Raw genomic sequence first — 26,738 nt, 5'->3', positions numbered from 1 at the left:
TCTCTCTCTCTTTTTTTTTAATTTTAAAAGCATAATTTATGTTTTATAATGTTCCAAAGAGTTCTGTAGGATTGACTTTAGTCTGCAATTATCTATTAATGCTAGCAGGTCTGTATACAACAGAACTACATCCAGTAGTGTTGATTAAAGAAGTGAATTAAAAAACAAAACCTTGCAAAAAGACCTTGTATTGGTTATATGCCAGACAAGTGTATACAGGATTACTTTACAGTGAGCAAAGGTTAGAATTGTTTAACTCTTCAAACTTTTTTAAAATACGTTTTCTCCTTTTAAATTTAAAAAGGCAGCTCTTGAATAAAAAATTAAGCATAGCAGCAGACAGGAAGGTCCTACATAGAATTTAAAAGGCATCACCTCTTGTGCATACCAACAACCAAAAAAAAAAAAAAAAGCCTTTTGGCCAGCTGGACGAAGGAGCTAAGGAGTAACAGAATGAAATGTCTGGGTGTGGAGTGGAGGGGAAGGTTGGGGAGAAGCATTGCTGCAGTCTCAACTATTGTGAAGTTGTTCATGCCTCTCCCTCTAGGTGTTTAATGTGGCAGATCATGGTCTAGCATGAAGGTATGGCATTCAAGCAGCAGGAGTGTGCAACTGCCAGCAGTGAGGAGTTGGGGCTTCTAAGGCTCAGTCCATGCTTGATATGATCCTTAGTTAATAGATGCATGACATAGGTCCTCTGGACCCCTTCTTCCTGCCTTGAAAAACAGTTTGACTCCAAGTGATGACTGAAAATAGTCTGAGCAGACCTGTGAGAGTCAGTTTTGAACCATTGGTGGTTTTTTCTAGCATAGTCAATGCCTAAACATAGACAGAAGAGTGTCTATTTTGTCGCGGCCTGAGGTACGGTTTGGGCTCCTCTGTAAAAACCTAAGCAACAGCGACTAGAAAAGCAGTCCAGATCACCCTCAGGATTAATACCCCGATCGTTCATCTGGTCAGTATGGAAGAGAAAGGGATACATAGTAAACTAGATGGAATCCTACAGCAAGTTAAACAGATGCTAAGATCAATTAAGACGTTTTTTGGTTTCGGTAATGCTGAGAGAGTGCAAGTTTTCACTTTCCAAACTACTGTAAACTTGATTTATTGAGTACTGAAACTGTGTAACATTTCGTAATTAACTTGATAAATCCTGGAGATGTATTCTTAGTAATGATGGAGGAATCTCAAACCGCTAGCAGGTCAGCATTCAGATGTCTATCCAAAGTCTGAGCTGCTGAATTGTTAAGCAAGCCTCAGTCAAGTCCTTCCTTAGCATTTGGAGACTGTTGCAAAAATTCTGATCTTTGTACACCTGAGCAAAGATGTACGTGTGTGTGCATGCACATGTGAATCCTCCTCAAACCACTCTCCTTTTTTCTTTTGCTTTCCTCTCTTCCCTGCACAAACAAATTCATGGATCTGCTCAGTATGTGTTGGGGATATTCAGTGCTTGACTGATACTCACAGAAAACTCTAACTGAAGCATCTCCTTTACATGTAAAATGAAAATGTTAATAGAATCTTCTCTAAAAATTGCTCCAAGTGCTCTATTCTGCAAGATGCTGAGTGTTCTGGCGCCAATCCAGCAAAGCACATACTTAACTTTAAGCATGCTAATCCCTTTGACTTCTCTTGTACTTTCCATTAGCATTTCATATTTGCACATGTGGTGGAGAGATGGCATGTTGACAATAGGTAAAAGCATTGGGCATCTAGGATATAGCTAGCTAGCTTGGTGTTCAGTTAGTCTTCCGATTGGCATCTGAATAAGTTATTAGCCAGAGTCAGTTACCATATATACTGTGTGGGTTACAAGTAGTCTTCTACCTGTAGATTTGAATGCCCTTTACATATAAAAGTACCTTCCAGATTATTCTTGTTCTTCTCTTATAAACATAATTAAGATGTGGTTACAAATCAAATCAAATCTGCCTCTTATTCTTGTCACAATTGAATTATGGGCTCTGATAGAAAAGTCCTGTTCTCAAATGCCACATCTTTTCAACAGGTTTCTGCAGTTCTTACAAATTCTTATATAATTTAGTAGAAAATTAATCCTGGCAATAAAATTCTGTAGGAAGATTCAAATAACCTATCTAAATGAGATTTCTTTAATAGAGTAACTGCAGTAGGGCCCTGTTGGGTTAATTTCTGTTAAATTCTGTAGAACTATTCCACAGAAGGCACAATTTCAGGTACTTGCAGATGTTTTATCTCCAGATGTGCTGCAGCTTGCATTGTTAAACTGCTGCTTTTGGTGTAATCATTATACCTTTAGTGAATTTTTTTCAGTTTAAAATGAATATTTTATTTAAAGACATTGGACCATCGTGATCATATCCAATGATGGATGTTTAATGAGATGACTTTTTTACCTTCAATAAATGACTGTTGTCTGCACTGATGTATGCTAAGACTTGATGCTTTAAATCTTCAGTCATTAGCAGACTCCATCAGCAGAGAAGTCAAATCACTTAGAGCTGAGACTTAAGACTTTTTTTAACCCAAATTTGCATATTATTGGATAAATCTGTTAATACGATTTAACTGGACTCAAAGTTAGTTTTAAGTCCCCCCCCCCCACTGAGAGTACGCAGGGTCAGTGTCTACAGAAGTCTTGACTTTCAATAAACTGACCCTCTGCTTCTCTTCCCTTTTTGTATATTATGTGACCAGCATGTTAACTACATTGAACAGGATCCTGAGACTTGACACTACACCACATAATCAAGGGTCTGTGTACTTTGCTTCAAGCGGACATGTATTCTGTGGCAGACTCAGAGCAAGTGTAGATGGTGGTAAAAAGACCAGTGTCTGGTAGCACCTTGTTGAAGTTAGCAACAGTGTGGTGGAGGGAAAAGATCCACCTATTATGTCATGAGTTTTTATATATTTCAATTTCTTTGGGGCAGAGACTGTAAGTTTTTACACAATGTCTAGCGCAATGGGGCCTTAATCTGGTGGTTCTCCAGGAGTTTTATTGCAATATAAAATGTTTAATAGTAATGAAGGCATTGCAGGGAAGAACACTTAGTAAAAGCAAAGTCTGATCACTGAGTAGCTGCTGCAGTTAGCAGTTTGCTCCTTTTGGCTTTTTGTGTATTGATCTCTAGAAGCATTATTACTTCCAGTATAAAAATTAGTGTTTTTGGCTTGTTGAGATTGTGACTCCATTTTGAAATAAGGCAAGAACACTTGAGAACAATTTCCCACTACACTTAATAGTGTACTAGCATAGCTTGTATAGTTTTGTCCGTGCTTTTTGGCTAAGTTAGTAGGTGATGCCTGTCTGTCTGTCTGGTTTTCTGACTTAAAAAAAAAATCACAAATTCAAACACAGTGAGTACATTTTTTTACTTTCAGATGTTTCAAATATTTAAACACAGTCTGCATAAGCACCCCTCTGCACAAGAACTTTTGCATTGTAAGCAGGGACAAAAGGCAGGACTGGGGAATATTTCCAGTTTCTGTGATTCTTGCATATTTTAAACCAGTGGCCCCTCTAATCCATAAACCTTTCAATTTGCTGTTCAAAGAAAAAAATACTATTACTAATCTCACCTCATTCTCAGTAATGAGACCTCATTACAGAATTCTTCAGTCCTTACTATATTTTAATATTTATATAGCATAGTATATAAACATTTATAACATGCTATGCAGTAAATTTAAATGTTACCTTACAAAATAAATGAGCAAAGTATGTTTTGTGATGCATCTGATTTTAAATTTGTTTTGTTCACTAGATCATGTGGAATAAGCAATCTGTAAAGGATCTCCTAGCGATTAATACAAATAAGCAGAATCTTGCCACATTCATTTTTACTCTCCCACAGTGTTTCAATACTATAGATCATTGTAAGACACCAGGAGTTTCAGAAGTAGTCCTCTTATTGTCCTGATGTGAACTGTCTGTTGCTGGACCAGCTTCTAGTGTTTGAGGGATTTTTGTTTAACCATCCTATCCTAAACTGACGGACTCCAAGACTTTGAAGATGATGGCCCTGAAAATGTTTCTACCCTAATGTCTAAAGATTATCAAGACACTTATTACTAACCAATTAAATTATATACTGTATGCAAAACTTGCAGCCTCTTGAACATAGGGAAATGAATAGCTACAGTGTCACCTTTGTCTCACAGGGTGGTGATGATCATTGAGATAGGGCACCCAGCAAAGTACCTGGCTTCCTGCCACTGCATGTATTGCACATCCTTACTTCTCCAAATCCAGTCTGGAGAGCAGTGCTGAAGCAGCATAGAAAGAGCATATGAGAAAGGACATCAGTCCCCTGCATTGGTTCCCAGGCAGTTTCATATGCGAGTTTGTCTTCAGTCCTAATCTTCAGTGTTTCTGGAGTTTGGTCCATTAATTGCTTTGAAGATCAAATTTCAATCTATAAACCAAGAGAACTGTGCTCCTCTGAGACCATAAAAATAACAAAGCCCAGGACAAAGGGTGTGAGCTGAGGCCAAACCACCTTGAAATGAGGGGACCTGTCAATTGCATGATGGGGAGAGGAAGGTTGGGCAAGGGAGGAGTTGAAAAGATGCAGAATGGGTGTGTGGAAAGAGGGGGGCATAGGGACAGAGGGGTCTATAACTACTAGAGCACTTTCCCATCCAGAACCTGGAACTGAACCCAGGAGTCCCAAGTCTCCACATTCTTCCTGCTGTAAGGGAAATAACTGTGAAACCCTCTGGAAACCTGCAGTGGCTCCTCCACAGAGAGGATAAAACCCCTACTACTGCTACCAGTTACTCCTTTTTCTCGAGTGGCAGAGGACTGTGTGGAAGATCCAAGGATCCAAACTCTGCTGATGACCCAAATTGGGGGTTAAAAAGATTCCACATAATTTTCACGTTTTTAAGTTGTTTTTTTTAAAGGAAATAACATTTAAAATTTGTAAAGAATGTTAAGGTTTCAAAGTCAAAAATTCAAACTATGAAATGCCAAAAGTAAGGTTGCCCATGAGTCCTGTGGAAACAGGTGTGTGACATGTAATTAAAGAGACCCTCATGACACATGTACAAGGGGGCTGAATTAAGGATGCACCGGCATCATTAATTCTGACATTTCCTAACTTGAGTGCTTGACTTTGCAACCTTTATATTACAAAAGACATCAAAAAAAATGTTAAAAATATCAACTATATTAAGACTATATACAAAACTAAAGGAATCACTAGTGAAAAATACTGATTTTTAAGTAAATATTTAATCGGTGTTCAAGTTGCAGAGCATTTCCTGGAAATTTATGCTATATGATGAAAATGAAAGATAAATGTTTAGATATGAGGACTATTTTTAATGTGATGTAGTTTACATTGTAAATACACATCTTTTCTAGAGAATGAACGTCTTATTGATTGCATTGTCCTAGTGCCTAATAATAAGTTGATATGGCAACGAATTTCTAATCAAGCTGTTTAAAACTTTTTTTTATTTTTAAAATCACTCATTTAACTCCAGTGCCTACTGAACATATGCAATAAAGGCATGTCTTTTTAAGGTGTCAGTTCACAATAAACATATCTGCGATAGTCTTCCTCCTCTCCCCGCCCCAACCAGAGGTCATCCAGCAAAACCAAAGAAGGCCGGATTCTTTTTAAATCTTAAAGCAAATAATAAATAAGTAGCATAATAATTGCAAAATGGCACACATTCTCTTTTTTTAAAAAAAAATTCTTTACAGGTCACCATTCTGCAATTTTGCTGTTTCTCTATGATGCACAATCTGAACCAATGCAGTAGCTACTCTAAACTGGCCAATTCAGTGGTGGTTATGCTAGTATTTATCAACTCATATTTTTTTTTGCATTTTTTCCCCTTCATTCTTTGTTCACAATGCTCCCCTGCTTGCTCCCATGCTTCACTTATCATAATATGTGCTAACTATGTAGACCTTACAGAATGAACCTCTCTTTTTTGCAGTCTGGCTTGCTCTTAAGTTTTGCTCCTCCTGCGTATGTGTTGCCTTTATTTTCCAGCTCTTTGCTCCATTTTTTTTTATGCTTAAAACTCTGATTTGTATGCTGGTCTGTGTCCCTGGCCAATGTGTTACAAACTCTAGTCTGCCAGATTTAAAAATACCTGACGGTGAAGCATACCAACAGCAAGCAAATCTGAATCTACTAACGTAACCCACCTCATGTCACACTCTGCAGACCCACAGGTTTCTCATCCATTCTGAACTGGCCATGCTGGAAACGCTGTCTCTCAGGGGTATAATAGCTTTCTAGCAGGAAAGCACATAACAAGATTGAGTGGTTGGAAACTGAAGCCAGACAAATTCAGACTAGTAATAAGGTGCACGTTGTTTAACAGTGAGGATAATTAATCATTTGAACAGCTTACTTTGCAACATGGAGGATTCTCCAAACTTGAAGTCTTTTTAAATCGAGACTGGATATATTCTCTTTCTAAAATATATGGTACAACTCAAACAGAAGTTATGGGTTTTGGCCTGAGTTATACTGGAAGTCGGACTAAATGCTCATAATGGCCCCTTCTGGCCTTGAAATCTATGCAGCTGATGGGCCCTAAAGTACAAATTTAAGGTTGTTGCCTCCAACCCTTCCCACAACCTGCCTTTAAGTTGCCACCCTTGCTTTCCCCTCGCCTCCATTTTTTGGGAGGGGGGCTTTCCCATCCTCTTCATCCACATATTAAACACGGTCCCACTCCCCCAGCATTTCTGTGTCTTTCCTTATTGTCTGCCCCCTTAGCCCATTGGTGACTGGTAAAAACATCTGTTTGGCTGCTGCTGCCCCAGACTGTCTTCCTACGTGTTGCGGCTATGGCCAGTTACTACAGAGCTGCCCAGGAACTAGGGGACAGCTAGAAGACAAACAGGCTCCTTTAAATTAGTTACCAGTTGCTTTCTTCCACGCCCTAGCAACAGCAGGAATTTTCTGCAATAAGGTAGAGATTTTTAGCACATTTCCCTGCCCCCTACTGGTCATCTGTTTTTGGCTTTGGTGGCCTGGTTCTGGTTTGTTTTCCCCCGCCCCACCCCCCACTCCTCTTGGTCTCCCATGCTATTGCAGCTCCTATCTTGTCTTGCATAAAGCTCCAGGTGGAGAGTGATATTGAATATGTAGCACTTCGTTTACAAAATGAGTTGTTAGCTCCTTTGAATGAAGAGAATTACTGCATCCTCACAACGTCCTCTGCGTAAGAATAATATAGGATTTGCCATACCGTTTCAGACCACTTCCTTTGTCCAAACTGGGTATCTGCCTCTGTTGTGAATGCCTAATTCAGAGCATAACCCTTCTCTTCCCCCTCTGTCCCTCCCCCAATAATTTACCTGATAACAACTGCACAAGAATTCCTTTCTGACTCCGCAGGCGATTGGTTTATCCCCTAAAGCATGAGATTTGATTTTCAGTTTTTATAAAACTAACCAATCCCTTATTTCAGAGTGGGCGCGGTATTGGACTGCCCTCCTCTAATAGCAAACCCATGGATTGATGCGCTTAAACATTTTCCTTTTTAGTTACACATGTACATTATGGAAGTGGCTTTTTGTCATGTTATGAAGCAGGGCAAAAGGATGGTCTGGGTCAGGTTTTACAGTGACTTTCACAACTTCGAATACTTTCCTGAAGCCACCAGTGGCTCTTTTCTTTTACAGGGTATATTAACTTTGTATGTGTGTGTGGATACCCCTTACATTAGTTCTTGCTGCATCATTAATCATCTTTGTTGCCCTTGTCTGGTCCTCTTCATCTTTGCTACCTTTTACTTACGGTCAGGTGATCAAAACTCAATGCAGTAATTCAGAGACTGCCATACCTTTTGCGTATAGTATTATTTTTTGTTCTGTCTCTTTAAAATAATCTCTGCAAGTCAGATCAGGAGTCCTTATTCTGCAAGCACCTAGAGAAGGATGCTTAGTGTTCATTCTATGTAAAAATTATTACGGTCAGTAAAAATTTTTTTTTTTTAGGTGGGAGGAGGGAAAATTACTTGAACTTTGAGATATCTCAAGCTTGCCACGTTTCTGCCATGATGTCCCCATAAAGCTGCTAATACCTGTTAGGAAAGTGGTGACTTTCAATTACTATGACACTGATCATGTAGCTAGTTTATGCTAAAACATTCTATTCTTGTTACCCACATCCTCTCCACCCACCACCACGTTCGTTTCACCCACCTGTTAAGTCTTGTTTCTGCCTGTAAAACCTTTGTGGCAATGGGAGGCTAACCTCCTGAAGGTCTCTTAGGCTCCTCACTTCCTACATTGTTCAAAACTACATTTATTAGAACAAAAACAGTCCTTATGTGGAAAAACCTAAGGATTTGCTAATCCATTACAATTCAGTCAGTGTTTTGATGGGAAGATTGGGATAATTTCCCTTGCCTTTGGAGTTGCCCCTCTCTTGAGCTGCTAAATCCTCCTTACCAAAAATAATTTTAATCTCTGATATATCAGAGTACAACATTCGCTCTTGGAATTGACTAAATTAGACACCGAGTGACAGATGTCTTCCCCCCCCCCCATCTTTCTCCGGTGAGAAGATCGCCCTCCCACAAGGTCTCCGCTCCTTTCAAGAGAGTGTTAAAACACTTGCTATGTTAGCAATGCACTCAGTGTTTTGTTTGTTTTGGTTTTTCTGGAGGAGCTAGCTGAAATTTTTCAAATTCTTATTTATTTATTAAACTTTTCATTAAAATGTCAAATATTGGGTTGGTTTAAAAAAAAATTAGCAACTCTATTTTCAGGAACAAAGCATGAATATTCCCTGCAAAGGATATTAAACATGAATTTGCTAGGCAGGGTGTGGTGCCTCTCATTGATAACGACTGAATGCTTTTACTTCGGTTGGGGATCAAATTAATAGATTTCCTTTTCTTCCCCTCCCCCGCCCCCCCACAAGTGGCTGCACCCTGGTACATGAATTTTGTGAGTGTAACATAGTAACAGTACTTCGCTGACTAATTGTTTCAGCTGTAATTATAACTTAATCTGCATAAACATGCCTTGCTTGAAAAAAAGAGAAAATAAATGATATATGAAATATTCTACAGTTGCTGAGAAAAGCAGAGTGGTCTGAGAGGTTCCAACGGGATAGGGTTGGAGAGGTAGGCTACAAAACAGGTGTACTACTAAATTCTGTGTCATTGTAGCAAGTTCATATAATTGTTGTATTAAATAACAGTATCTTCATCTCTTAACAGCTGCATGAAACAAGTAGAGCGCAGATAGTATTTTAACAGTGGGTTCCAATGGAACATAAAAATCAGCCAGTGGAACAATTACATTTTGGTGTTTCCTTTCTGTGTAAAGTACAGGCAGGCTATCTTTTACTCTTAAATCATTTTTATACTCCTGACTTGTTGAGTCTTGTTATGTTTGTGTGATGCTACTGTATCCATCCAGTGGCTGAGGTTCTGAGCTATTTTAGCCTAGAGGCAGGGAACTAATCAGAGTAATTACTGATGGTTGCACTTCAGAAATGTGCTGAGATCAGGTCAGTCTGGATCACCTGAAAGGGCTGTGAAGGATTCTCTGGAATGGTTTCAAACAAAGATTGGGATTAAAACCCCTCTAGTTTACAAACAGATGCTGGGTGGTGGTGGGGATGTCAAGAACAAAATATCAGAGCTACCTAGTTGTTTAGGTACTGCCCAGAACAGCAAAGGTAATTTGGGAACTTGATTCAACTCCATCCTATTATTTGTTGGAGTCTGTTTTGTGTATATACACATTTAATACCTGCAATGACTACCATTGAAATGAATGGGGATGACAGCATGAACTTAACCTTACTGAAGATGAGTAATCAGTCACTTATTACCACAGTATTCACTTTTGCTCATGGTGTTTGGATCCCAGGTTGTATCTTTTTTTAAACTCCTTGTCCAATTGTTAACGCCTCGTCGTCGTGGATACAAGAGCCCTTTGGAAGATTATTAAATTAATATCTTTCTCTCAGCACCCGGTGGAACAAAGTCTCCATTGAGCTCAATGCAAGTTTCCAAAACAGCTTGACTCATCGCTAGTGTTAACCAAGAAACATGTTTGCGGTGGCTCAGTCTTGGGCTTTTTATAGTTTTGCACACTTGTTGCATATAGGATATCTTACAGCTGCTAGCTTTCACTGAAGCTTCAATTCATCATTTTTCCTTCACAGACTTTTAAAAATAGAACAAAAACATTTTGGGCTTAAACTGAATCTAATATATGGCATTGTTATCCCCCAAAGTCTTCTCAGTTTAATTGATTTGAATGTATTCTTGAGTGGTGTTGGAAGAGTGCTCATCCAAACATTTTTTTTTTTTAAAAGAGTGAAAATTATGGCCAAGATTTTTTTTCAAAAGTGACTACTTTTGGATATCCCAATTATTGGTTGCTCAACTTGGAACACCTTTAAATGCACTCTTCAGAAAGTCCTGGGCATTCACTGCTTGAAAATCAGGCCCCTCTAAGACATCTCAGGTTGGGCCCCAAAGGGGTAAGGCACCTAAAATCACTACTCACTCCTGAAACCTTGGCTTAGTTTCTTTTCGCAAATATGTGGAATATGTTCTCTAAAGTCTTTCTTACATTGGAGTGTTTTGTGGAAATTGTCAGCAGTGAAATTCCAGTTGTGGTAATATCATAATGGTAGATTTCTTAGTCTAATGTAGATAAAGCCCCAGTAGTCTCTGAAAGAAAAAGCCATCAGCCAGGAAACCTGTTTGCCTTTGTATTAACTCTTAACAATTTTCTGCCTTTGATCATAAACTCATAACTTTTTTTTTTAAGCCGACATTCCGTATATGGGAAAGATCCTGCTAGAAAATTGTGGTTTCTTTTGTGGCTGCATTTATTTTTTCTATTAAACATGTTTTTGGTTTTCATTTGTGGAAATAGTAGGTGCAGTTGTAACATTTTGAATGACTTTAAGGCAACATCCAATCTTTCCACTAGTAATTTGACCAGTGTCGTTTGAATGCCCAGGAGGTGTCTCAAGATGTAAGAGGAGTTTAGCATACACAGTTTAGCTAAACAGTTTTTTTGTTTGTTTGTTTGCTTTGGTTGTCAGGCTAGCCAGCTCTACTGTGACCTCTCAGTCTAGATTGCAAGTTCTCTGGAGCAGGGACCTTATCTTACCCGCTTGCAAAGTATCTAGCAGTCTGTTAGCACTATGCTAGTAACAAATAATGATGTATCATGCTGTGAGGTCACAGATAATGGCAAAACTTCCATGAAGTGTGGAAGTGGCCCAGAGAGGGTTCAGTAAGTACCAGCTATTCCATGTACATTACTATTCCCAAAAGAGATTCTGAAAATCACACCGCATACTTGAGACCCTATTTGCCAGCACCATGCTCCACTGGAGTTTTTTTTGTTATGTAACAACAGAGATGGAGCCAGTGACATGACTCTCTTTAACCTTAAAGAGCAGGGTTAGTTTTTAGCTGTTCCGGTGTGACTGCCCTTTTGAGCTTGGTCAGTGAGAGCATAACTGGCATACTCTCAGGTTAATGGGCTTCAGTGTTTCTTTGCAATTAACCTTTAATGTTCATAAACCTGGTATAACATCAAGGTAATTTCAAGCATAACACAGGTTTTTATGTTTGAAAATCTGTGACCCTCTGCTTCTTTGAGATTTTTTTTTTTTTTTTTTGCTGGTCGTCATATGGGAGGGTATCCTCCACCCTTTGCACAAAGATGAGGTTATGTATGTGTCTTAGAGCATTCTTCTAAACACCAGTGGAAGGAAATATTTTATTCAGTAAGTCTGGACTGATTCTTTTCTCTTAAAAGGCATGTCATTTTTTGGGTACACACTGGTTGACATACAAAACAGTTGGGGCTGTTAAATTTTCTGGGGAATTTGAGGAAAGTTTAAGTTCAACTATATTTTTCAAAACAATGATGAAATGGGTGTTTGTGTATATACAAACACCAACATACTTAACTACTCAGTTTTTCCCCGAATATGTAGGCTTCAGTCTGTTTTATATGCAATCTGGGAGTTGGGTGAGGAGCCATTTCAGCATATGTATGATTTTATTAAAAGACCAATCTATAAGAACTGCATCATAAACTGCTTTATGGTATTGTATCCAAACATTGCATTTCAATGGGGGATTCAACTTCCTTTATAGGAACAGTCCTGAAACTCTCACCACCGAAGTGATCCATAGTCATGCAAATAGTTCCATTGTCTTCAATGGGATTGATCAAAAATGATTAAGGGTTTACTGGATTAGATTCCAAGTTTGTAAATTATTTGGGATGAAAGTATCGCACCAGTATAAAAATCTAAACCTCAAAACATGCATATTTTTTAAAATTGTGTAGTCATTGAGTGTATACTAAATGCTGTGCAAAACATAGAGGGCATAAATAGTCCCCGTTTCCTGGAGCTTACAGTATCTGTAACCCAAACTGTGATAGGCTTTAGGTTCAGATCTATTTGAATTGCTCAAGTCTTTTGCAGTAAAGTACATTACTTTATAGAATAATTGGGGAAAGGCTGATGTGCGCAGTCCATAATACAGATTGATAAAGGGAAACCAATCTCTAAAATGGTTGAAGATTGGTTTCCTTTATCAAGCTGTACAAAAAGAAACCAAATTATTTGATTTCCTCTCCTACTCTACATGACCTAGATTGTGGCCATTGTGTCTGTTGATGCTCTTAAGTACAACATCCTATTACCTTTGAGTGTGGCCTGGAGAGAGTTGGAACTCAACATATTCCCTACATGTTTTAGCTAGTCATCTCTTTTTGCAAAGAGAAAAAACAAATCTATGTTCCCCACGCTTTTCCTCCCACCCTCCCTCTAACTGTCTTGTCACGTTATACATGAATAAAACACACTCTGGGAAGGAGACCCTCTGAGTGAAAAATATAAGCTTTCTAGCTTTCCAGCATGAGCAGAATTAATTGCAGTTAACCACAATACTAAGTGATAACACTTATAACATGATACAAATACTGCTTAAGCAAATTGACTTTTATAATATTCCTCTGTTAGATTGATTATTGGGAGGGAGGGGGTGGATGCAGCATATAACGATAAAATGCCATAACCTGCAAGTATCAATTTTCATCCAACTTTAAAACACGCTGTGTGTGTGTATGGGAAAGCTTCGCTTCTGTGACTCCACTTCTCTCTCCTTAGAAACCTGTACCTGTTGTCCTCCCTCAGAAGTTTCACCAGGAGAGAAGCAGCTCTAAAATTGATCAGGGCTCCATAAGAACCCTGCTGGAAGAGGCACTGAGAGCTTGCTACCACAATATAGCTGTACGCAGTATAGATATGTGACCTGAACTGAAAAAAGGCCCTCTCCTATCCTGGAAAAAGTGTCTACATGGGGAATAATAGTGGCATAACTATATCCATTTATATTCATTCATGTTGTTCTGAATCTTTCCCACCCATTTAGACAAGGCCTGATTGAATGTTTGGCCTATCCCATTATATTAGCAGGTCGGATGACTCTGGCCTCTTCAGCAGAGTAGAGATTTTGGATGACTTGCATTGCTCTCTGCCCCTTGCTTCTGGCAGATTTATCAGCCCATGAGGGTCCATGCCCTGGAGAGCCCAGTCAGGGACCTTAAGATTGAGGGGAAATGAATAAAAGCACAATATCACTCTTCCGCTAATACCAAACTTACAAAAGGCTTTTAATGAAAGCCGAGCCCAGGTTGAATTCCTTTCCCTGAATGAGTTTGTGGAACATTGGCATTCCTCAGTGATCACCTGAAGAACATTGATAAAATACATTTTAAAAAAAAATATTGAAACTTAACATGAAATTTTCCAAGCAGAATTTGATTCAGTGCTCCAGATTTGAAATGAAATCTAGATATCTGTAGAATAGGGCACATCTTTACTACTTGTCATAAGTAATCTGAATCTATGGCAGGGGTGGGCAAACTTTTTGGCTCGAGGGCCCCCGAGCCCCAAACAGCCTGGCCCCTGCCCCCTGTCTGCCCCCCTCAGAATTTCCCACTCCTCCAAACCCCCTGCTCCTTGTCCCCTAACCACTCCCCAGGACACTACCCCTTATCTAACCCCCCCCGTCCCCTGATCACCATCCCCTGACTGCCCCTTGGGATCCCCCGCCCCATATCCAACCTACTGGCCCCCTTACCATGATGCTCAAAGCAGCATGTCTGGCAGCCGTGCCGCCTGGCCAGAGCTAGACATGCTGCCACTCTGCCCTGCAGGAGCGCGCAACCCCACTACCCAGAGTGCTGCCCACGCAGCAGGGGAGGGACTGGGGACTAGCCTCCTCGGCCAGGAGCTCAAGGGCTGGGCAGGACAGTCCCGCGGGCCAGATGTGGCCCGCGGGCCATAGTTTGCCCACCTCTGATCTACGGGGTCTCAAACACCGCCACTACCAGAAATGCAACTTCTGGCAAGCAGTGACTTAAAGGGGTATCTATGCATGGATCAGCCAATTAAGATCACTTTTTGACCTGGTACTTCTGGGAATGTCAGACTTCTAAGAGTATCCATTGATTCTTATTTTCTGTTCATTGGTAGAGCTGGATTGAGAGGTCTAGAGAGAATTCCTCTGTTCTTAGGATGGTAATGGCACAAGCAGTGGTAATAAAGTTCCCTTCCCCACAGTCCCATCACCAATGTGTCTAGTCCCTCATATACAAGGTACAATCTCTGGGGATGAGTGGATTGTTCAGTAGTCTGTCCATTCAGTCTTTGGGGCCTTTGCCATCCATGCTGGCTAATGTTTTTTTTGGTGTAAACAACTATCCAGCAGGAAGTGGACTGATGCCACCATTCCTCTTACAGAAGCTACTGAGTGCTGCACTCACTGCTCTTGAGAGGGGGTTAGGTAAACAACCTGCTCTACCGTTCCAAGCACTTAAAAGCAGCATGCGGCAGGCATGCTGGATAACCTGATGTCTATGGTGTGTGAAATAAGATGTTTAAATAAATAAGTCACCAGGACACTGAAGACCTAGAGGATAGAAGGAAGGGCTAACTAAAAGCATAAATGGATAATATCTAAAACTAATTCCTGAGTGACCCTGCTACTGTGGAACATGCGGACTAATTATACTCAACATGGTACAAAAGATGAGTTACCAAACTTGAACAATCAATACTGCCTAACTGATGTGTGTGACGTCAACGCATCTACAGACCTACAATACACTGACTATTGTAGCTAAAGTAACTGCTGATTGGAGAGTCAATGCACGAATCTTACAGCTAAAGACTGAGACATGATTTGCAAATCATCTGAAATTTGCACCTATTTTATTTAATTTATACAAAAAGGAGGGATGAACAGCAGTCTGAGCGATCACCTTTAGAACTGAACTCCTACATATTATTGAAAATTCATATTGCTTCTATTATTTGGTTATAAAAATGGACCTAATGCTTGTTGGCTTTAAAACACCTAGTAGGGCTGCTTTCTCTCTCCATCTTGCAAAATATAAGACAAGGCCAAAGCTTAAATTAAAATCCTGAGGTTCTTATCTCCTTCCCACAGGAAAGCAAATCTGTGCTGAAAACCGTAAAATTAAGAGGAGAGCAAGGATAGCATAATTTAGCAAAATATCATGGCACTAGATTCTGAGCTATATGACTGGAGGGATAGGTCAGACATTAAGAAGATACTGCCTTCTAAAGCCAGTTCCTTAAGGTGGTGCTCTGAAAACAAGGAAAGCAGAAAATACTGCACTGGTTCCCAGCCACACTCCTGCATGCACTTTTATCAGCCTTTTTTAAAATTTAGTTATCCACTTAACGCTTCTCATTCTAGAAGTCTAAAGAAATCCTTGATTTATGCTTTTAAATATAGTCCTAAAATCTATTATGCCAGGATTTGAGTATTAGGATTCAAATAAAATTCTTTTCAATGGGCTCTTAATTTTTTTCTCTTAATTCCAGATATTTGGCAGTTAGTGTCCTTGCTGAGCTTTAAGAGCATTTTTGTCTGACTACTTTCTTCATTTTTAATTAAAAATCTCTGTTTGTGGCATAATTATTTTTGCAGAGGGGCAGCAGACTGAATGCTGGGGTAGAAATGATGAGTAATCAATCTGTTACATGCCGGAATTACTATAGCATAGTCCTGCTATGAGAAACGAGGAATGAGGATTTAAAATATAGGAAAATAGGTAACGTACACATAAATCCCCAAAACAGTTGTTTTCTAGTTTGTGTTTTTTGTAAGGAGTTGGGGATAATGTTGGGCTGTGAGAAGAATTACTGCTGGTGGTGTTTCTTTAGCTTCAGGGTACTCCTGCATGTATCAGGCAAACACTTTTGTTTTTAATGGCTGTGTCTAATTTGTAGAAAATATCAAATACAAGTGTGTTTTATTTATATCTGTGGGTTCCCCCCCCCAAAAACACCCAGTTGGGAGCATAACATGACAAAACTGGTCTTCAGGCATTTTTAGCACTTTTCTGTTCTTAGAAACTTAGTAAATAGTGCCAGACCCCTGCTGCTTAGGTTGACACCCTTCTCCAGAAACTGAGCTGGTATGTTTTGCTCATAAGCAACCTAGTTTGTTAAAGGGACACCGTCAACTCCTTATACCCTAAATTACTCTCTTGTGGGGGACTGTTCTGTTCCCTGCTATGAACTGAAATATGTATTTAAAATTTCCTCACTCTTTTGGGGGGGCTGGGGGTAGTGCAGAAGGAAGGAGACAATACCCCAGCAGTGTTGGAAATTTTCAACAGTATAGCACTGTATTAATGCATAAGAACCAGACAGTGACTTCAAACAAAAATGACACTGATCAGACTGGTTTCACTGTTCAAGGCCAAAGAAATGCAAACTGTAATTGGTGGTGTAGAGCTTTCCCGTAATTTCATTTCTGCTGTGTAAGTTGGTCCTATTTTGGTACTATGTGGACTGCTTGCCCTCCTACTAGTCAGCTCCTCCTCTTGCTGCTTCCCACTCCACTAGGCCTCCCAAGAGCAGCTGCAGCTGTCTTTCTAACCATAGCCACTTCCTGGCTGTTGCTTCAGCACCCTCTCTATCTGGTCCACCCCAACAGTCTTCAGGCTGCCACTACAAGCTTGACTGTCATGTCTCCTCCCCCTCAAAAGCACACTGCCCCAGCAGGTAAGATTCCATGCTTTGTATGTTCAGGAGCAAGGAGGTTAAATATAGTTAGTAATACAAATAAGAATCTTTTAAAAACAAGTTACTGGGAGTGTCCGCTCCCCCGCATCCCCCCCAAAACCTATTAGGGAACTGAGGATTATTACTAATGCTGCTTGTTTTTACTCTCTTGCAGTCAAATAAGGTGCCAGTGGTGCAGCCTTCCCATGCGGTTCACCCTCTCACCCCACTTATCACTTACAGCGATGAGCACTTTTCACCAGGGTCTCACCCTTCACACATCCCCTCAGATGTCAACTCAAAACAAGGTGAGGCTACTTCTAACAACTAAAGGAAAGCACAAGAAACAACTGTGAATGCTGTTTTTGGAGCTCTAGTGCTCTGGAGCCTGCCAACATATCAAAGGATCTATTGTAAATCCTGGTTTTGAGGGTCTCATAATTTAGCAAAATATCTTTCTCTGAAATTTGACATGTAACATGCTGGTATGGGACAGCTATTCTTGCGTCATATACACGTCTTGGCTGTTTAAAGTTGGAGGATAATGCACATTTTTACCACTTTGCCTTATTTTGCTCATCAAAATATTTTAAAATTATTTAAAAAAAATTTAGTTCTTGGCGCCCCCTGTTGTGCCCAGGTATTGCAGTACACAGGCATAATAGGAAATCTCAGTGATTTGAGACCCAGGAAGATGAGTTGAATTCTATATTTAAAACCTTAAGTTCCTTCTTTTGTCAAACTTGTATTTCATGTCCTTATTTCCTTCACGTATTTTCATCAAATGGCAAAATGTAGTGCCATGTAAGAGGAAGGTTCTCGGTTCCCTTTCTCTCCTTAGTGCCACTATCTTAATAGAGTAGTGGTCTGTAAAATATATGTGTAGTTTTCAGAACACGCAATTTGAGGCAATTCTGTAAGTATAACAGAATCTTAGGCATGTAGTTGAACTGTGCATCTTAAGATGTCAACTCATTCTCTGTGCACGTAAAACATTGAAAACTAAATAGTTTTGTAAGTTTATCTCCTGGATGCAGTGGCCATTGAACAGATTTACAGTTTGCTGGGCAGCTTTGTCCTGCAACACACAAACATGTCACTAAATGCAATTTGTGGGGCTTCACTGAAAGACGAGAAGATCCACAAACCTTGATTGAAACCAGGGGTGGTGCTGGTTTTGCCTAAAACCATGTGGGTCTTGATTAATTTAGTCTCATGGTTCAATTGCACCTAAAACGTGGTGTGGGAGTGCACTAACCTGGTTTGAGACAGGTTATGAGAAGTGAAGATGCACAGAATGTGATGGAGACGAGTGGATTTGAGAGCAAGGAAACAAGCTCCCAATGAGATCCCCAAGAGAGGAGATGAGGGGAGTGTGGTGTGGTGAGGGCAGGGGATTGGCAGGGATAAGGAAGGAGCAAGCAAGGTGGGTAGAAGCTAGACACAGAGGCAAAATGATGAACAAGGTGAAGATAGGGAGAGTGGAGGCATGATCCAGGGCAGAAGATAGTGGCACAGCATTTGGAGATAAGTAAAAGAACAGAGGGTTCAGGAGCCAGGGTAGCCGAGTAGATGGAGGCATAGATATAACGGATTCTATGATTATGAAAACAGGAAGTTAGGAGGCTGTAGAAAAGTCTCTTGCTTCCCTTGGATGTTAGGGCAGCAAGTACCATTGGAGAAGAGAAAGCAGAGCTCCTGGCTCTCCATAAAGGCCTGCTCAGAGGCTGCTCCCTTGGGTCTGTGGTGGTCATGGTCTATACTGGAGAAACAAAGGCAGAAGACTTGGCTTTGTGAAGGGACAGGTGGCAGCTGGCTCAGGTTGTGTAGAGGACTACCTATGTGCATAATCTATACGCTGAATTGTTGCACCCCTTGGTTTCAGTAGTTTTGTATATGCCTGGAGGACTGCCAAGCTGCACAGCTAGAACGTGAAGGTCCATTGAGTTCTGGTTTGTCTGGATTGGGGTCCTGTGGTCTAGCCCATCTCTTAAAAAAAAAAAAAATGGTTGAGTACTTGTCAGTATTGTCCATTTGAGCGAGGTTTTCTAAACTCATCCCATGTATCCCTTGTTGTGTGCTCATTGCCCTTCCTATGCCAACAATATCAGTGGACTGTATCCAAGAACCAGTCTCACACACTTGTGATTTCTGTTCAACTCCTAAAAGTCTAGCCTGTGAGATAATCAGAATTTAAGTATTGGGGCAAGTAAGAATAGACCAGTGTACTACTCCAGCTTCTTCTACGTGGACAATAGTACTGACTCTGTTGGTCTTGTGAGTCTTTATCTTCTGCATTCATGCCCAGAGAGCAAATATGTATATGAATTAATTCCTCAGGGACTCTCAACCAAATTACTCAGTCCCATTGCTCTGATGCGCCCCCATTATGACACTGACGTTTTATCCCTTATCTCAGAGAGTTGTCAGCCTGTGGTGTGGCTCATCGGATGCACAGCACTGAAATGGCATGGGAACTCAGAAGATGTTGTGACTTCAGCCAGGATTTGCTTTTCATTTGTACTTCTGTACTACAGTTATTTTCCTCTTGTCCCCACCCTAGGCCCTAGCTCAAAGTCCTCCCTTGTTTATTTTGGTTCCTTCTGTTACTGTCCGTCCTTTCTCCCTACTTGCCAGATCTCTCTTGCCCTTAACACAAGGTATAGATCCTCTTCTCACTGAACTGGGGGATGTTGCAGTGCTCATCCCTCTGACGAGCAGATGATAGGTTGCTGGAGGTGGGAATGAATGAGAAGGCTGGAAGCTTCTGAGGTGACACACATTCCACGGTTTCAGTCAAACTAGGTCTCCCAGTTTAAACACTATCAGTGCACCAGAACCTAGTAAAATGTAGAAAGACCAAGAAAGTTTGCTGATATATGCTTCCATTGGTGTTTGTGTCATACCTCCTGGTTACTTTTTGATCTGAGGACTCAATAAAATGAGTTGCTTCAGATCCTAGTTTCTGGTTGTCCTCTGCTCAGAGCTCTGCTAGACCTTGGCATCTGGCTATGGGACTTGGTGTCTCTCTGGCAATGGTGGTGTGTTGCTCAGCAAACCTTTGGCTCTTGCTGCACTCTTCTTTTAAGGTGCCTTGTATTATGAGGTCTGGGAACATGTGGTACAGAATTGGCAAGAGTTATGCTGGCTTTGAACTGGTTTCGCCACGCCCAAATCATTCTTAACTGAAGGCAGAGATTTCAATGATTGCCATTGAGCTTTGTTGTGTTCCTGGAGAAATGGCTATCATGTAGTATTTCTTCTCGGTTTTCATGCATGTGCAGCCTGACTTTAAAGTGAATCATCTGGGAGTTGAGGGTTAGTAAAGAGTTACAAAACTCTTGCTCTTTGCTATGTGTTTGTTCACACGCACAAAGGCATTGTCCAAGGAGAGTAGTCCTTCCTTTTTGCCGTCCCATCATATGACAACAAGGGGTCCCTTAAACTGTCAGTAAATGTCACACACATAACCAAAACTACCACTTTCACACGGTATGTAGTCAGCCTGTGCATTTTACTGCCATACAGCAAGTGATCAACATGTTTTATACTGAAGCTTTAGTACTTAAAGGGCTGAATAGCTTGGACCAGGAGTAACTCATGTATGTTAGCTCAATAAGGGCAATCCAATCGCATGTTTCTGGGCTTGGGGAAGGAATAGCACCAGCCCCTTATGTAAAATTGAACAATTTGATTGCACACAATATAGTGATCTCTTATTCCTTGGGAGTATTGGGGATTGGCCATTGCCAGAGGCAAGAGACATGGGCTTGTTTTCACTCAGTATGGCAATTCTTGTTATAGAATCTGTAAAAAGGAGATGGAGTACTCTGGAAATAAGCCAAATGAAAGTTCTCTTCTGTCAGCCATCACTTTTCCTGTAACCATGAATTTAACATAGATGAATTTTCAGTTTCTGTCTTAAATTGTTCATTTCAGCTCCTACTGAAATGTCAAAACTGAGAGAGTAGCAGCAACACCATTAAGGTGACATTTTTGCCATCCTCACCCCCTCCCCCAATACATTTTTAAGATTTCTAACATACTCTTTTAAATCCCTTAATCTTAAACTGATTTTTTAAATCTCCATTTATGGTCAAAATATCAACATTAAGAGTCTCAAAGTAAAGATCACAATGTTCCATCTTTCACCTTTAGAGTGTCACTATATAAATATTTAATATAAAATGTAAAGTAGCTGATTTAACATGTGAAGTTAAATTTGCAATTTTTCTGTTCCAAACCCCTCCTCCTCCTCCTGAAACATATTTTAAATAAACCAATGTCTCTCTGGCCTCTAACCATAATTCCTTCTCTCCTTGGAGCATGAGTTTTAGGTAAAACATGAAAACCACAGACCCAGTTGGGACTAGGATTAGCTTTAATCTTGAGGTGATTTTTACAGTTGTAGGATTTTGTATTCTGGGGAGTGTGAACTGATGGATCACTTCTCATAGGACTCTTATTTTTTTCCATGAAACACTACCAGTGCAACTCTGATTGACCTTGGAGCCCACAGGAGTCAACTTGATGAAGAGCTTAGTTGGAGCTGGAGTGACAATCAGAAGCCAAATGAATCATATCAAGTGTGACCATTACAGGCCTGAAAATGCTTCTTAATTAACTACTGATCCTCTGTGGTAGCAAGTTTCCAAAATCTGTAAATTCATAAGGGAACCAGTGAAAAATGTACAAGTAACAATTTACCTCATCTCTTAGCTCTGGTGTGCTGCCTGTTTGAAAATGCTTTGTTTTTCTTGTTTCATTTGGCTCTTCAGAACACTAGCTCAAGACTCTGTCAGTAGTTTCAGTGCAACACTTCAGAGATGAAGTATTGCCAAAGCATCTCCATACATTTTTTAGATTTCATGGTGGCCATATTCATGGTCATGTTTGTTTTTTTCCCTCCTTCCACTTTACTTTTCCCAAGAGGTATTTTTTTTTAATCCTGAACTTAGTAGAGGATGCAAGCTCTATTTATTATTCTAAAGGCTGGAATTAATGGTGTTTTCTTCTAATACTAATCAAAAATGAATCTAGACTTTCTTGTATAGAACAACAGTTTTTTACTGTGATGTTCACCATGTTAGTTTTGTATTATAGCATTAATCCCCACATTTTCACTCAAATACCAAACTTCTTATTCATACTCTCTGACAGGCATGTCCAGACATCCTCCAGCTCCTGATATCCCTACCTTCTATCCCTTGTCTCCTGGTGGTGTAGGACAGATAACGCCACCTCTTGGCTGGTAAGATCCTCTTGCTGCTGCTTAGACATATGTTCACACACATCCTCTCTAGGATTATTGAATTAATTGTAGAATTTATGAACTAAGAAAAACATTACTACAGTGAGAGAAGTGACTATTTTATTTTAGCTTGAAAGATCAAAAATGCTGATCTTTTGAAATAAATTGGATCTGTTTTTTAACATGTGCAGAAATTGAAATACATAGATTTCACTTTGAAGTGAGAATAGTTCTTCTGGCTCACACTTCTGGCTCTTGGCATTTGGTAGGATTGCAGAAAAACAGGTCTCAAGGAACTAAAGATCAATTTTTTTTAACAACCAAAATTGCAATGACTTGTAACAAACTTTCAAGTACAGATTTTTTTTAACTGAAAACTGCACCAAAATAGAGAACAAACTTTATATTACATTCCTTACAGAAACGGTAAGATTTGAGAACAGTACTCAGTTACTGGAGCGTTCATATATTTTGTTAATTTTTAACACTAGCTGTATAAGGATCCTACTCCCATGCTCACAGTAGGATTCCTTCAGGAGCTAGTCTTTACGTATAGCGTCTCCCATCACAGGATGATCAATAATGCTTGACACTTACTGTCTGAGAATCTCCAAGCATTTTAGAATGGATAACAAATATATATAGCTATAGGAGGACAAACTGAATGCAGAGGGGTTAAGTGAATTAGAATCCCACACCTTGTTACTCAATTCTGTGCCCTACCTAATTAGGGTGATCAGGTTTGCTGATTTTATAGGGACACTCCTGATTTTTGGGTCTTTTTCTTATATAGGCTTCTATTATCCCCCACCCCATCCCGATTTTTCATACTTGCTGTCTGGTCACCCTATACCTAATGGTAAATATTATCATCCCAATTTTAGATCGAGGGGAAACCAACATACCAGAATATGCAAGGTGCTGAGCAGCCTCTCAACTTAAGGAGCGTGGCTTGTTTATCTTAACCAAATGAAGGTTGAGGAGAAATGATTGCTCTAAATTCATTAGAGGGATAAACAGCAGGAGAGGAGAAAGAGAGGAGTCTTTAAATTTAAGGTTCAAAGTTGGAACAAGAAAAAATGGATATAATTAGCCATCAAGAAGTTTAGACTAGAAATTTAGGTTTCTGGTGGTCAGAGGAGTGAAATTCTGGAACAGCCCTCCAAGGAGGGCAAAAATACATAGTGTTTTAAGACTGAGTTGATAAGTTTATGGAGGGGATAGTATGATGATTGCTTATAGTGGCAAATATCTCCAATAGCCAGAAATAGGACACTAGATGAGGAGGGCTCTGAGTTACTATGGAGAATTCTTTCCCAAGTGTTTGGTGGATCTCACCCACATGCTCAAGGTCCAATTGACCGCCATATTTAGAGTTGGGAAAGAATTTCCCTCCAGATCAGATTGGCAGAGATTCAGGGAGTCTTTCACCATCCTTGGCAGCATGGGGCACAAGTCACTGGCTGGCTTGAACTAGAGTAGAGTAAATGGTGGATTCTCTGAAACTTGCAGTCTTTAAATCAAGATTTGAGGATTTAAGTAACTCAGCCAGAGGTTATGAGTCTACTGCAGGAGTGGCTGCGCAAGGTTCTGTGGCCTGGAGTATGCAAGAGGTCAGGTCAGACTAGATGATCATGATGGTCCCTTCTGGACGTAAAGTCTGAGTCTGAGCTCTGGGTGCTCTGTGCCTTGTGGAATCAGGACAAAAATCACTTGCTGAAAGCCACATAGTAAGTTAATAGCAAAGACAAAGCACCTGATTTACAGTTTAATGTTCACTGGTCTCGAGACTGAGCTGTTGCCTCCACCACTACCCAGATGATTTCTGGTGGTCCTTTTCCAGCTTTAGTTAAGTGACAGCACTTCTTCTGAATAGTTTTTTGATCCAGAAATTGGGAGGGTGTGAAAGGGAGGAAGGAAACTGAAAGGAGAAAGAAGAAATGGAGAGACTAGCTAATTGTCAAGTTTGGAAATCTATTCAGCAGTGCTCGCTCATACCTGAACATATTCAACGTCCGTTATACTCTGCCTCCTTCCAGCTCAATTCTGTGCTGCAGCATTACTGAGATTTCTACCACTTTTTTTTTTTCTGGTTTTGAGCACTGTTCTTTCCTTCCCCGCCCCCCTCCCCCCCACACTCACTTGAAGTGTCAAAACTGTTATCCTGAGCATTATAAATGCCAGCAGCTTTGGAAATCTCAGTTTGAACACTAAATCTGTCTATCAATAAGTGTTTGAATAGAATTGATTGAGCTTAGTCTTTCAAAGCTGGATCAATTATTCCGTCTGAACTTTGTTACTTAAGTGCATTAATCTTTGTTCAAGAGTTGCATCAACGCCAACTGGAAGTAAAGATGATGTGAACTAAGCAGAAAAAGTTCAAAGTGTTTTGAAGCATTAATTGGTGATAGAATTCCATATAGAGAGACAATATCTTTAAGAAATTCTAAAGAACGGTGGGATTTCAAATGAGCTGGTTTTAGTCACTTGATTGCTCAAAAACAAAAAAGAGCCTAAAGCCCAAGTGACTAAAACATACTTTCATTTTATTTGTATTTTATTAATAAATATAAGTTTTCTTTAGCTTCTTAAAAGTGCTGACAACTTGTGACATGCTGTACAAGATGCAAAATGAAGACAGTCTCGCGGTTTCAAAGATTCCACCCCCACCTCAAAAAAAAGAAAAGAAAACTCTCCAAATAGTTCTGTGGGACTTACTGTAAATATACTAACAGTGGGCCAGATTCTGGTACTCGTACACTGATTGCATTGGGATTAGTGTTCCACAGGAGTTGAGGGTATTGGAATCTGGCCCAATGACTTAAAATTAGGCAATGGTTTGTTTTTTTTAAACAAAACCTAGATAATCAATATCTTTTCAGTGGGCGAGAGAGAAATCTTATTCAGTGCAAGCATATAGACACCCATGAGCTATAGAATACATGGCAGATATCTGTTTATGCTACCATGCTGAGTTCCCATCAAGTGCTTGTGACTCTAGGGTATCTTTTAATACAATATCATATTATTGATGGGTTCCTTTCTTCTGTGACCTCAGGCAAGGTCAGCCTGTATATCCCATCTCGAGTGGATTCAGGCAGCCCTACCCATCCTCACTCTCAGTCGACCCTTCCATGTCCAGGTATGTGTAGGAGGTGAATGACTGAATGAATGGAGAGTAACTGCTGGCATTAAAGGGCAAGTTGCTCTTCTGCTTGCATCTTGGTCTGCCTTTGCTTACTTTTCAGTCAGCGAAAAATGTATGTATAATTATTTAAAATGTTTGTGTATGTACAGTTTGCCTGGATCCCACACTAGTCTCATTCAGCATTTCCCTGGCAGTCAGTGAAGTATTGACATTAGAAACACTTATGAACTGTGTTAACCGTTAATCAAACCATTTAATATAAAATGGGCGTTATTGTTTGTTAGACACAATATATTAGGAAATACCCAAGATTTTATTCTTCAAATATGAAACCAGGCAACACTTCTCATTCTAGTTTGAATTATGTAATTACTGTCTTAAATAGTTCAAACTGGGTAGTGTGCCATGTGGAAATATGCAGAACTACTCCCAAGTTGGAATTTCTTAGCCCAGAGCTATTAGAAGCCAACAAGCTGTAAATACACACACTGTCTGAACTGGTGTGTGAATCAGGCACTATGTTTACATATTAGTGCAAGCAAGCAAGCAATGCTAACTGAGGCTTGGCCATGCCAAACTCCAAATCTTCTCCGTGTAATGCTTTTGCACTCTGGAAAGATGGCTTACATATCCTGTGCTTGGTGTACACAAGGTTGCAATGTCCCATCTCTGCATTTTGCTTTGCTTTCACACTGGGATTTGGATTGTCCATTGAAGAGGTGGTCTCCTCGCAACTTTTTATATGGGTTTCTGGGTTTAATTACTCTTCCTCTACTCCTTTTCAGGTAAACTACAAGCATGTCTCTGTCAGGGTATCCAAGAGGAAAATAGCTACTCTCCCCACAACAAACTTTGCCCCTTCCCAACCTCATTCTGTTAGGTTCTCTTATGCAAATCCCCCTCCCCCCCCCGCATGGCAGTTTCCTCCTTTGTTGGCTGGTGATGGATATTTTCAGTATTTATATGCTGCTGTGGAAATGCACTTTTTGGTTAAGGGAATGTGTATTTTTATTGATGTCTAGTGCAACAATAGGTATGTTACACCTCCTTGTGCACATTGCCATCTCTTTATCTGAGAGGTAATAAAATAACTTCTTCAGACCAAAATGTTGGCCTATTTTGAATAAGCTTAGATACAATGCATGAATCTTTGCTAACTAATTTTTACATCTTCTTCGTTGCAAGCTCTGTAGTGTTCTACTGCTAATGTACAAGTTTTGGATATGCAGCCTGTTCTTGCTATTGTTACAGACTCCCTACTTCGTTTGTTTGT

General features: G+C 40.0%; 1 protein-coding gene and 1 long non-coding RNA gene across 9 annotated transcripts in view; one reads left to right on the top strand and one right to left on the bottom strand.

Annotated features, from left to right (window-relative positions):
- Window positions 1-26,738, top strand: part of LEF1 (lymphoid enhancer binding factor 1) — a 97,836-nt gene that overhangs the window by 37,660 nt on the left and 33,438 nt on the right. For 5 of the 8 annotated variants that reach the window (XM_038398544.2, XM_043513640.1, XM_038398547.2 and 2 more), the window contains 3 exons: window positions 17,242-17,374; window positions 22,227-22,317; window positions 25,376-25,459. In XM_038398544.2, coding sequence (XP_038254472.1) covers window positions 17,242-17,374; window positions 22,227-22,317; window positions 25,376-25,459 — 308 coding nt within the window. The remainder of the gene's footprint in view (window positions 1-17,241; window positions 17,375-22,226; window positions 22,318-25,375; window positions 25,460-26,738) is intronic. The other 3 variants (XM_043513645.1, XM_043513644.1, XM_043513646.1) reach the window with 1 other exon arrangement.
- Window positions 22,421-26,738, bottom strand: part of LOC122459991 — a 35,499-nt gene continuing 31,181 nt past the window's right edge. Inside the window, exon 2 of the long non-coding RNA XR_006280996.1 lies at window positions 22,421-24,238. This is a non-coding gene — a long non-coding RNA (uncharacterized LOC122459991). The remainder of the gene's footprint in view (window positions 24,239-26,738) is intronic.

The sequence above is a fragment of the Dermochelys coriacea genome, chromosome 4 (genome assembly GCF_009764565.3).
Source record: "Dermochelys coriacea isolate rDerCor1 chromosome 4, rDerCor1.pri.v4, whole genome shotgun sequence".
In the NCBI taxonomy this organism is placed as follows: Eukaryota; Metazoa; Chordata; order Testudines; family Dermochelyidae; genus Dermochelys; species Dermochelys coriacea.
Note: the sequence above shows the minus strand (reverse complement) of the source record. Positions and strands in the feature narration are given on the sequence as shown.